Below are 13,442 nucleotides of genomic sequence, written 5' to 3'. Positions count from 1 at the left end.
TTAAGTAGCCATAGATAGGTAGTGGCTCCTGTAGTAGTGCAGCAAGAATTTTACAGCTAGAGGAAAACATAAGAATTACAGAAATGGCTGCATTGACCTATATGTAGGACTGCTGAGGCAAATCAGTTTGCTTGGTGTAGCTTTTATAGGCTCCTCAGCCTTAATTTCCGTTGTCTATAATCATGTCATAGATCCAGTTTCCTGACTTCCAATTCTAAGTTTAACTTTCTTTTACTAAAATATACTAACACTAGGAGTGAGATTATTTTGGTATCTCTGGTAGACCCCAACATTTCTATGTGTCTAACCCAAACTTTCTCACCAACAGGAAAGGAAACTTACTTTGACATTGCTCAGTACGTTTTGCCTATTTGCTGCTGCTGCTGCTGTGCTGCTGCTAAGTCGCTTCAGTCGTGTCCGACTCTGTGCGACCCCATAGACGGCAGCCCACCAGGCTCCCCCGTCCCTGGGATTCTCCAGGCAAGAACACTGGAGTGGGCTGCCATTTCCTTCTCCAATGCATGAAAGTGGAAAGTGAAAGTGAAGTCGCTCAGTTATGTCCGACTCTTCACGACCCCATGGAATACAGCCTACCAGGCTCCTCCGTCCATGGGATTTTCCAGGCAAGAGTACTGGAGTGAGTTGCCATTACCTTCTCCATTGCCTTTTTGAGAAACTCCTAAATTTTTTAAAACATACAATTATTAGGGCGTCTGTTCAACGTACCAACAAAAACCACATTTCATAGGTGTTTTCAAGTGATACATTGGTCCAGTTACTAAGTTTCTCTAGAATCTTATTCATATATAAAAGTTATAACTCTGTCTTAAAAAGTAACTGACGTGATTCAGTGAATAGTTTTGTGAAATTTTTCCTTTCAATTTGAAATATAAAAAAAATACAGTGCTTTGAAAAATTCCTTTCCTAAGTCTTTTTTTCCCAGTAAAATCACTCAATCAAGTCTTTTGATCTCACATACACAGTGGAGTACTTCTGCTATTGATTTTTTTTTTTTTTTTGGCCGTGCTGGGTCATTGCTGCCAGTGGTGGCTACTTTCTAGCTGCAGTGTGTGAGCCTCTCATTGTGATGGCTTCTCTTGTTGAGGAGTCAGTAGTTGTGGCCCACAGGCTTAGCTGCCTCATGGCATGTAGGATCTTACCAGATCAGGAATCAAACCTGTGTCTCCTACATTGGCAGACAGATTCTTTACCTCTGAGCCACCAGGGAAGCCCTGTTGATTCTTATAATGATGAAAAAGAAGAAATAAACATCACCTACCTCAAAGAGATAAGAGTTGCATAAGCTGTATTTCAGGCTTCCCTGGTAGCTCAGATGGTAAAGAGTCCGCTTGCAATACGGGAGACCTAGGTTCCATCCCTGGGTTGGGAAGATCCCCTGGAGGACACAGCAACCCACTTCAGTATTCTTGCCTGGAGAATCTCCATGGACAGAGGAGTCTGGTGGGCTGTACAGTCCATGGGGTCCCAAAGAGTCAGACATGACTGAGCAACTAAGCGCACACACACAAGCTGTATTTCTACACACGATATTACAAATAAAATGTGTTAAAACCACATACACAAGAGAGAGGGGATATATTTGTACATATAGCTGATTCACATTATTGTACAGCCGAAACCAACACAACTTGTAAAGCAATTATACTCCAATTAAAAAATAAAAAACGTATAGTAAACACCTAGTTTCTAAGTAACAGCAGGAATTTTGATCATTCTAAGTATTTTGGATGCTCTTTGGGGAGCGGGGGAGTGCAGGATCTTCATTGCTGCGCAAGGGCTTTTCTCGTTGCTGCGCGCGGGGGCTACTCTGCACAAGCTTCTCATTGCAGTGGCTTCTCTTGGTGCAGACCATGAACTCTCATTGCACAGGTTCTCAGGGCATGGGCTTCAGTAGTTGGAGCACGTGGGGTCAGTAGTTTGCTTAGTGGCCTCTCAGCATGTGGAATCTTCCCAGACCAGGGATTGAACCCATGTCTTCTGCATTGATAGGCAGATTCCTACCCACTGGACAACTAGGGAAGTCCTGGGTGCTCTGTCTTATACTGGAAAATAAGTATGCTGCCAAATATCCTTAATGATGACTATTCCATTTCTCTGTATGCATTGAACTCTGTAATATATCAGTTCAGTTCAGTTCAATTGCTCAATCGTGTCCAATTCTTTGCGACCCCATGAATCGCAGCACGCCAGGCCTCCCTGTCCATCATGTCCATCAAGTCGGTGATGCCATCCAACCACCTCATCCTCGGTCGTCCCCTTCTCCTCCTGCCCCCAATCCCTCCCAGCATCAGAGTCTTTTCCAATGAGTCAACTCTTCGCATGAGGTGGTCAAAGTACTGGAGTTTCAGCTTTAGCATCAGTCCTTCCAAAGAACACCCAGGACTGATCTCCTTTAGAATGGACTGGTTGGATCTCCTTGCAGCCCAAGGGACTCTCAAGAGTCTTCTCCAACACCACAGTTCAAAAGCATCAATTCTTCAGCACTCAGCTTTCTTCACAGTCCAACTCTCGCATCCATACATGACCACTGGAAAAACCATAGCCTTGACTAAACAGAACTTTGTTGGCAAAGTAATGTTTCAGTTCAGTTCAGTTCAGTTGCTCAGTCGTGTCCGACTCTGTGACCCCATGAATCACAGCACGCCAGGCCTCCCTGTCCATCACCAACTCCCAGAGTTCACTCAGACTCAGGTTTGGCTCCCTAAAAAACCATAACACACGTATTTTCCTTGTTGCTGTACTTTGGTAAATGTTACTACAGATAACATGCTGGATGTTAGGGCGGCAGTACCTCAGTCACTTGGTGCCCTCCAAGAAAAGTGAAAGTGAAGTCGCTCAGTCGTGACCGACTCTTTGCGACCCTGTGGACTACAGTCCAACAGGCTCCTCAGTCCATGGGATTCTCCAGGCAAGAATACTGGAGTGGGTTGCCATTTCCTTCTCCAGGGGATCTTCCCGACCCAGGGATTGAACCCAGGTCTCCCGCATTGCAGGCAGACGCTTTAACCTCTGAGCCACCAGGGAAGCCCAGCGTGCTTAATTTCCCTGGCTTTGACACACCCCTAGGGTACTGAGCTGAATGTGATTAACCCCCTCTGTATAGTAGTATTAATGGTAATTTCCTTTGCATTAGTCAGTTGGGGTGTGCTGGGATCATGACCTCCTTGCGCAGAACTAACGTTAATTTTTTTTTCCTTTCTTTTTCATAGTTGAGTATATTCTGTGCCATCACTTCTGACCTCATTCTGATCTTTGCTACCTCTTGCTCCTAATGTTCAAACATCTACCTTGTTTATACATCTCTGGTGTTAGGTAGGCTCTGCTATAATTCCAACTTAATTTTTACTTTTTTGGGTTTCTTCTGGCAGTTTGAAAAAATATAAGTCTTTAATTTCTAGTTCGGTTCATTACAACAAACTCTTGAACCCTAAAAGAATCAATTATCCTTTGTACATGGTAGTGATATGAGACAATCTGCATTACCAAGAAACTATTACAAAAGAGATCAAAGTAAGATTTTTTTTTTCAGTACATGTTATTACATCAGGAATTGCCGCAAGTCATTTCAGTAATTTCTTGTGTCAGAAGAAAGGAAGGAGATTATAGTGTGTCATTTTATTTAAGGACGATCTTTAGCACTCGTCTTCCTGTTTTGCTGAGAAAGGACTCAGGTGTTCATCTTTTTTCCATTGTCATTGAGCAGGAAAAAGTTACCAGGAGAAGCAGGTTCTTAAATTATTATTTCATTCAATTTTAGGAACTTCCTTCTGCTCTAAGAGTAAAGTAACTGAGTCGCCCACCAAAAGGAAAACCTTAATTTTCACAATGGGCCATCTGTTTAACATGGAGCTGACCTTTCATTTTGTGAATTGATTGCCAAAGGGGCAAGATTTCCTTCTCCCTGGGAGACTGTTACATTCTGTGCTGTATAATGCACTGAACAATTGTAGTAACTAGCAATACCTTTCCTGCCTCATTCAGATTAATACATTTTTATTTGGTTGCTTCTAGGCTGCCACCATACAGAACACCTAAGTAATCGTCACAAAATATGGTGGCTTTCTTTCTTAACATGCTGATTTGTAAACTTTTTTCCTTTTGTGGGAACTTCTGTGGTAAGGAGAATTGAGTTAATCTTAATAAACTTATTGCTTCCCTGATAGCTCAGTTGGTAAAGAATCCACCTGCAATCCAGGAGACCCCCGGTTTAATTCCTGGGTCAGGAAGACCCACTGGAGAAGGGATACGCTACCCACTGCAGTATTCTTGGGCTTCCCTTGTGGCTCAGCTGGCAAATAATCCGCCTGCAATGCTGGAGACCTGGGTTTGATCCCTGGGTTGGGAAGATCCCCTGAGGAAGGGAAAGGCTACCCACTCCAGTATTCTGGCCTGGAGAATTCCATGGACTGTATAGTCCATGGGGTCACAAAGATTCAGACAGGACTGAGTAACTTTCAGTTCACTTTACTAATAATTTATTAACTCATTCATCTAAAAAATTATGTTAGAGACTTCATTACGTGTCAGATACTTTGCATGGCACTAGAGGTACAGAATGACCTTTCTTCATATATTTGTTAACCTGTGTATCTTTCTGCCTATTCATATGTTTTGTCCATTTCCTCTTTTGAGTTTTTTGTTATTTTCTTGTTCATGTAGAAGTCTTATTTTAGATATTAACCCTCTGACTGGATGGTTTTAGATGAAGAAATCATATTTCCCAAAGCATTTTTTTACTGAATAGAAATTCTTTATTTGGTTGAAGCTAAATTTGCTAGTGTTTACTCTTTTATGGATTTTTTTTTTTTCTGAGTTGTATTAGTTTTGACTTTTAGGTTTATAATCCGTCTGGAGTTTGTGTTCTACATACTGAGAGGTAAGGATACAACTAGTTTTTTGGGGTTTTTTAATACATTTTTTAAAGGTTACTATTATTGAAGCTGTGCAACCGCCACCCAAGTCAAATATAGTATTTTCATTAAAAAGAAACCCCATATATACTCTATAGCCATTGTTCCCCAACTTTCCATGCTCCACAGTGCTTGAAAACTAATAATCTCTTTCTATTTCTATAGATTTGCCTGTTCTAGCTGTTTCATAGAATCGTAAAATGACCTTTTGTGACTGGTTTCTTTTAAGATCCATCCACTTTGTAGAATGCATCAATACTTGGCTCCTGTTTTTATTCAGTATTTTATCATGTGGATATCCCACATTTTGTTTATTGCGACGATGACCATTTGGATGGTTTCTGCCTCTTTAGCTATTATGAATTATGGAACTGTGAGCGTTCATTTACAAGTTTTTGTGTAGACGTATGTTTTCATGTCTCTTGGGTGTATACCTAGGATTAGAATTGCTTAGTCATCAACAGTGTTATGAAGGGTCCAGTTTTTCAATATTGTTGTCAACCTTTTTTTTTTAAATTGTCATCCTAGTGGGATTGAACTGGTAAATTGTGGCTTTCAACTGCATTTCACTAATGAGTATTGATGTTGAGCATCCTTTGATGTGTTTATTCACCATTTGGATATCGTCTTTGGGAAAATGTCTTTTCAGATCTTGTTCATTTTTTATTGGGTATTTTTGTTGTTGCTATTCTGTTACTCAAGAAATTCATATATTTCACCAGTTATTTAACTTATTCACGATATTTTTAACTTTTAAAGCTTGTCTATAAGTCTGTCTTCTTTTTCATTTAGCATTTTAGATTTTGCTCATCTTTTTCTCTTGATAAGTCTTGTCTGAATATTCTTTCCATAAAACTATGGTTATGAATTCAGGTTCCAGAGTCATTCTGCCACTTATTAGTTCTACCATTTACTAGCTGAGTCACCCCTGGCAGGTATATAACTACTCTGTGCCTCTCTTTCCTCAATTGGAAAACAGGTATAAGGGTAGTCTTTATGTAAGAGGATTATTGAAAGAATTAAGTGAATTAATATGTGAAAAGGATTAGTACAGTGCCTGACACTTTAGGATTAGGAAGTGCTCAGTTACTGCTGTGATTTTTCTATTGCAGAGATTCCAGTTGGATTTTTCTTTCTGGCATTTTTTTATGCTTCATCTTTAAGTTTTCTCTTCTCTCTCTCTCTGTGTAAATAAGTTAATTATAACTTATTTTAAATCCCTGTTTTTGTTTGGTCATAACGGTTGTTTTCCACCTGTGATTATTTTGTTGCCAAGAAATAACTGGTAAATGACATGTTTGTATTCAGGTGAGTTATATAAAAAAAATTGGGTTTAAATTATCTAAATTTAACAAGATAGATATTTCAGTGACTTATCAAGAATAAGATATTCTCCCTCAGTAGTTTGCTCAGCTTACTGCCCTTATCAGAGCTGTTATTAGGAAAGCAATAATTTCCAAGGTTTTGTTATTAAGTGGATACTAGTTATGTGGATTCAAGGCAGTGGAGGTGGGATTAATTTCTTCTGCCACCATTAAGAAAATTAGGTTCTTTCATTAGACTTGACCGTGTCACAGCAGATTTTTCTCGTTTTCATCTTTTCTTTGGTTTTTATCTTCAGAAGCATCTCTGCAGCATTGTGTATGTTCACTCAGCCAGATTTACTTCAAAATTACTATAGTATATAAAAGTCTTCATGTTCAAGAAGTAAATTACAGGAACATAGTATAATCAATAAGCTTTTAATAGTCTGTTCAAAGTGAGCAGTTGGTGGCATGTAAGGTAATTGGAAGTGAGGAATAACCATAGGCAGAGTATTAAACAGATGGCACTGATATATTGTACCTTCTACCTCATCTTTTTCCAGATCATCTTCTTTGTCACTGACCCTTTGAACTTCTTTCTCTACCATCCCTGCCAGATCTCATTCACCTGGCCAGGATAATAGATTTGTAACCAAATTCTGCAGTGTTGCTGCTGCTGCTGCTGCTTCTTCTAAGTCGCTTCAGTCATGTCCGACTCTGTGCGACCCCATAGACGGTAGCCCACCAGGCTCTCCCATCCCTGGGATTCTCCAGGCAAGAACACTGGAGTGGGTTGCCATTTCCTTCTCTGAAATTCTGCAGTAAACATCACTAATTTATCGCACATTCTTTGTCTGGCAAACCCTGGGTATCCCCTCAGAATCCTTCTCAGTACAACCCTTCACGGAACCAATTAGAATTATCATCATGGATGACAACTAGTTGTCATTTCTGTTCTATCTGACTCTTTTTCCAACCACAGTTAGACATTAACTTACTCAGGTTGTATTCATTTTGAAGGCTGAAAGGGAATAAAGATAGATATGCAAGTAAAATGCTTCCCTTTCTGCCTTTCCTTTACTCATCTTTTAAAGGATTTCATATCACTCCTACCCTTGCTTGTTTCTTTCTCTGCTATTTCTGCTGCTTCTTTCTAATTAATTTACACATGGAAATTAACACATTTGTATTAAGCAATATAAATGAGATTTTGAATCAGTAATTAATGAAACAGGCATTCCTTTCTTTAGTCACTCTTCTGAGTGATTTATTGATTTATTTTTTTATTTATTTGGTATAATGAAGTACTTTTTTTCCTATCCTTTATTTAGATTTTTTTAGAGAAAATTAGATGACATTAGACCAGACCAGAGAGACCTCTGGTTACTCTGGAAGGTGTTTGTTTTGAATGCCTTCTTCCTGGAACTAAGTAATGGTCTGCCACTAAAAAGAGATAAGAATTTAAGAAAGGATAATTAGAAGGAAATGCTGGTAGGGCAAACAAGTAGTACTTTATTTATGTTCCTGAGTTCATATGAACTGTGGATACTTTTTAAATATTGATGAAAAAGGCACAGGAGAAAGTGGACCATTTCTGAGTCTTGACTATAGCCGTTATTACCATGTTAAATGCTTCAACAATATCATTGTATTTGTTCTTCACAACCAGTCTGTTCATTGTAGGCATTTACTTAACGAAGACAATAAGGGTCAAAAAGGTAAATAATTTGCTCAAGGTTAAATGGTTAATAAGTGCTACCCCCAACTCTGACTTCAAAGGTTCCACTTATTTCTGGCTAACCATTTGGAAGTTTTCCTTGAGCAGATTTTACCTTTTTTTCCATAATAATGCCTTCTTGATTTGGGCAATAATTACATACATAACATGTATTGATTTTAATGTCTTATAGGTTATTTAGGCCACTGGCACTATGGCTAAAATAATAGGCTTCTGAGTCAAGTAGTGTTCAGAGCCTTTGAGGCAGTATAACCTAGTGATGTAGGATGATGCCTGAGCCTGGTGTAAAATCTTGGCTCTGCAGCTGATTCACCTTGTGCAGATTTCTTTCTCAGACTACCAAAGAGGGTTGCTTAGAGGATTAAACATGCTAAAAGGCATAGTACACTTAGCACAGTGCCTGATGGACAGTGAGTGCTTCATCAGTGCTATTATTACATATTTATTATGTTAAATCCCTAACTTCTCTTGAGAGTCTGAGAATTTTCACTGAAATTACAAACTAAAGATATTTCATACCTCCTTTGTTGTTTTTTGTGGAGAAATAGCAAATTTATACCTCTATTCTCTGGTAAGAGTATCATTTTTCATATTTTGATTAAGTATTACAAGATACCACTACTGTTTGAAATGTGTCATATAGTATTTGAATCTGTTCTCTACTCAGGAATATTTGCCTCACCTCAGGATTTAATGTGTTTCTACAAAGATGCCAAAAATCTATTGGGGCAAGGATACTTCATATAACATTGTAGACACTGACCACTAGTAGAATTTATTGGTTGGTATCTTTGTTTTAACTTTTATTATATGTAAATGCAGAATGCACATTCAGTGATTAAAACATTGACTGTTTTCTTTTTCAGAAGATGAATAATCTTTCGTTTAGTGAGCTATGTTGCCTCTTCTGCTGTCCACCTTGTCCGGGGAAAATTGCTTCAAAGTTAGCATTTTTGCCACCTGATCCAACTTATACGCTGATGTGTGATGAAAGTGGAAGCCGTTGGACTTTACACCTATCAGAACGAGCAGACTGGCAATATTCTTCTAGAGAAAAAGATGCCATTGAGTGTTTCATGACTAGAACCAGTAAAGGCAACAGAATTGCCTGCATGTTTGTGCGTTGCTCACCCAATGCCAAATATACTTTACTCTTTTCACATGGAAATGCTGTTGATCTTGGTCAGATGAGCAGCTTTTACATAGGACTGGGATCACGGATTAATTGTAATATATTCTCATATGATTATTCTGGATATGGTGCAAGTTCTGGGAAACCAACAGAGAAGAACCTCTATGCAGACATAGAAGCTGCTTGGCTTGCTCTTAGGACAAGGTAAATTTAGTGACTGGAAATTGTTTTCCACACGTTGAAATTGTCTTGTGTAAGAATAACATGTTTTTGTAATACACCTTGAAGTACTAAGTAGAGATTATATTTACCAGTATAAATCTATAAATAGTTACAGTTTTAGATTATAATTTTAAATTTTGTATAATAGCATAAAAGAGTTTGACAAATTATGTGTGTATGTGTGTGTGTGAGACAGAGATTCTTAAAAATTTATTTAAGCCAGTGAAAAATGTTTGGCTTTAGAAACTTATTAGAGAAAAAAAAAAACTTACTGGATTGTGGTATTAAAATGTTTATTCAAAGTTGCAGAATTTCAAGAGAGAAAAAACAGTGATTTAAATAATCATTCACTTGATCTGTCATTAACAGAATAAGAGGCTAGATTGCTTTTGTTCAGATCCTAAGCAGGATTTGCATTATTTTATATAATTAAAAATAAATAGAAATTACATTGGAGAAGGCAGTGGCACCCCACTCCAGTACTCTTGCCTGGCAAATTCCATGGATGGAGGAGCCTGGTAGGCTGCAGTCCATGGGGTCGCTGAGGGTCGGACATGACTGAGCAACTTCCCTTTCACTTTTCACTTTCATGCACTGGAGAAGGAAATGGCAGCCCACTCCAGTGTTCTTGCCTGGAGAATCCCAGGGACGGGGGAGCCTGGTGGGCTGCCATCTATGGGGTCACACAGAGTCAGACACGACTGAAGTGACTTAGCAGCAGCAGCAGCAGAAATTACATTAATCATCTTCTAGTCACCAAGATACTTACAATTCTTTCTTGAAAAATATTGCAGTTTTGTATACTTACATGTATTTTGTCATCAGACAGTTAATGTACGCTAAACAGAAATAATACTTTAGTACAAATTATTCCTCATTATACATTAATAAGCTGCCTGAATTCCAGAGTATTTTAGAGTACATAGAGAAAACTTCCCATTCCTAATTTAATCTTTAAATATTAATATTAATGGTTTCAGTTGGCTGGGAAGAACTTCCTCAATTTTATTAGTAGGTATAATCTTTTTAGAAAATGTCTTTAGAAACATTTATCTCCCTCCCCCAAGATGTATAATAGAATTATGGTCTCATAGCAGAGTTCTGTATAAATGAGATTAAGTCAATTGAAATGATATGAGAACATATTTCTAACAAGTAAGGAAAAAAGAGATAGTAAGTAGTAATTAAGTAGCTTCAGGGTGGGAGGGAGGCAGGCATAGAAGGGTAAATATTTATAAACTTCAGAACTACCGTAAATGACTGCAAAATATGCTTCAATTACACTGATATCAATCCCCTCAGGTATACAAACAAAAATGAGTGCCTCCTATAAGAGTCAGCCAGTTGAATATAGTATAATACCTGTCAGGAAAATTTAATTTTTTTAAGTAACAGATTTATTGCAATATAATTCACATGCTATAATCAACTTCAGTGAATTAGTATAGTGTTTTAAGGTGCTAAAAGCAGAAAGCCTTCCTTACTAGTGCCAAGTAAGACAAAAGTATACATTTATTGAAGTAAAACATTAGTATCCGGTTAGGTGTTCTTTCTATGTTTATGTAAAAGAATCCCCTCTTGTAAGTGGTCAGCTTTATAATTTTTCTTTTTTCAGTTTTCTCTGATATCAATTTAAAAGAAATGTTCTAAAATGATTTCTTGTCTTGGTTAATCTTTTATACACTTGACCATTATGATTGAAGAGCAGGAGCAGAATAGATAAATTATCTCACATACTCGTTTACCATAGAATTTCAGACTTGTAATTTTTCTTACGTTGAACCCTAAATATGGTTAGAAGACTTAGTAAGTATAGGAAGTCTTGAAAACTTTAACTTTTCTGTTTCTTTGCTTAATGAAGAGGTTGAGTTAAATCATCTCCAAGATTCTTTCCAGTTCTTGAATTCTATCATCTAATAAAATATGTGTAATTAGAATGCATGCCTTTCATTTCCTTTACTGGATTAAAGTAAAAAGTTAGGGTTTAAGTAACAGGAAGGGAAAAAATAATTAATGAACTTAATTATTATCTGAGTAACTTCCTTTTAAGAGTAATTGAATATTTATAACCCACATTACTGAACTTCTGATGGATCAACAGAAAATAGGGAGTAATACTCACTCTGGCCTTTCCCCCACAGTCTCTGAGCTCCTTATCTGTGTGCTATAATCGAAAAAGCACTGGACCTGGAGTCAGTATACCTGAGCCTAATTATAGGTCTGTCATTAACTTACTCTGACTTTGAACATCTGCTCAGTAAGCAGCTGACCTAGATTAGATGGTCTCTAAAGTCCTTTCAAACATGTACTATTCTGAAATTCTGTTTCTGCCTCAAGTCCTCTGATGCTAAATTGGCAGCTGCTTCTGCTACTTTGGAGCCTTGCCATTGCTAGCTTTAGCCTAAAACCCGTCATTGCCACTAAATGTTCATTTTCCTAATTCCTTCATTCCTATGAAGCTAAGTCTGTTGCAAACAAACAAAAAAAAAACCTTTTCTTAGTTTTGTTACATTTAGAGTCACTCTGGAGTAACTCGAACCCAGTCTCTGGGCCAGGGTCCAAGTTCTTGTGTAGAACCAATTTGAAGAACCTGGGAGGAGGTACGTCACCACCTAGATAGTTCGAAGAGTCTTGTGCCCCCAGCAAGAACTATAGGAAGCACAAGGGTTTATCTTACTTTTTCCCGGGAAATATTCAGATTCTGTTACCTTTTCACAACACTAAAAACTGTTGTGCAAATAACTGTCAGCACCCAGAAATGACTGTTGTCAGACCACTAAAGTGGAAAGGCAGCGTGTTTGATGTGACTGACTCTAGCCCTTAATCGCACATTCATAAGCTCCCATAGTACCTCACTTACACTGCCGGTAGTTTATAGTTAGGACAATTATATCGTAGAAACATGCTATATACCCAGTATTACTGAAGCATTTTTAAAGGAATTAAGGTAGTAGTCTTGAGATTTTGTCATGAAGTCTATTCATAAATCACCAAACCATGTGGCATTTGAAATTCTCATTCATCTCTTAATCTTTTCCACATTAGTCCATTTCTATGGGTGAATAAATGCAAATCTCGAGAAAATAAGTAGTTTGCACTAGGCTATAATACATATATTTTATTCATTCCCTACTGTTGCATTGCGTTTTCATCACTATGACCAACTTCAGAAAATAAAAAGAGCCACTTTTAATACCTAGAGAAATGAAGAACCTCTGTTACATTGAACGGAATATAAAAACTGAATCTCCATTAAAATATTAGTGACATAGTATGTTCCAAATATATTTAATAATAAGCTACACTGAATTGCATAAATGATTTAATAAATTCATTCTTTAAGATTCTAAGAGACCTCAGCTACTATTTTTTCAAAAGATGAAATGGAAACCAATGAAATAAATGAATATAGATTTTATTATTGCATTAGATATGGTAGTGGTGACTAAGAAACTTACATTTTAAATATAAATTTGTTGACATTGTCTCATTTTAAGTCATTCTTTTATAAGATTAAGTACTTACTAGTGACTGAACATTTCATACCAGTCTGACTCTACAACTCTTTTTTTTTTAACTTCTGTACTATGTAGATATGGCATTCGCCCTGAAAATGTGATTATATATGGCCAAAGTATAGGGACAGTACCATCTGTGGATCTTGCTGCTCGGTATGAGAGTGCTGCTGTTATTCTTCATTCTCCTTTGACCTCAGGAATGCGAGTTGCTTTTCCTGATACCAAGAAGACCTACTGTTTTGATGCATTCCCAAAGTAAGTATTAATATTTCAGTAGTTTAATTCAAAGAAACATTAGAAGGAATTCTTTTCCATCATTCAAGGTGTTCATGATACAGTTCTCTCAGCCTTGAAGTCCTATTAATATTTTACATATATTACAGAAATTGTGAAATAATTAATCTGTGAAGAGGGTGGTGGCAGGACACCAGTCAGCAGGCTGAAATGTTTGCGCAGTAGTAACCTAGATGAAAAGTGCTGTGAGCCTTATTCCCCAGACAGTGGCACTAGCATTGGAGACAAGAGAATGAATTTGAGAAAGAAAATTGATAGAATAAATGTTAGACTGTATATAAACAAAAGAATTTGACTATAATT

General features: G+C 37.5%; 1 protein-coding gene across 4 annotated transcripts in view; it reads left to right on the top strand.

Annotated features, from left to right (window-relative positions):
- The window catches only part of ABHD17B (abhydrolase domain containing 17B), a 44,665-nt gene that overhangs the window by 27,463 nt on the left and 3,760 nt on the right, over nt 1-13,442 (top strand). For 2 of the 4 annotated variants that reach the window (XM_018052067.1, XM_018052068.1), the window contains exons 2-4: nt 8,641-8,754; nt 8,840-9,309; nt 12,921-13,100. In XM_018052067.1, the coding sequence (XP_017907556.1) occupies nt 8,843-9,309; nt 12,921-13,100 (647 nt within the window). In that variant the 5' untranslated portion in view covers nt 8,641-8,754; nt 8,840-8,842. The remainder of the gene's footprint in view (nt 1-8,640; nt 8,755-8,839; nt 9,310-12,920; nt 13,101-13,442) is intronic. The other 2 variants (XM_018052064.1, XM_018052066.1) reach the window with 1 other exon arrangement.

Source organism: Capra hircus, chromosome 8 (assembly GCF_001704415.2).
Source record: "Capra hircus breed San Clemente chromosome 8, ASM170441v1, whole genome shotgun sequence".
NCBI classification, from domain to species: Eukaryota; Metazoa; Chordata; class Mammalia; order Artiodactyla; family Bovidae; genus Capra; species Capra hircus.
The sequence above is the reverse complement of the archived record's forward strand: the minus strand, read 5'-3'. Positions and strand labels throughout refer to the sequence as shown.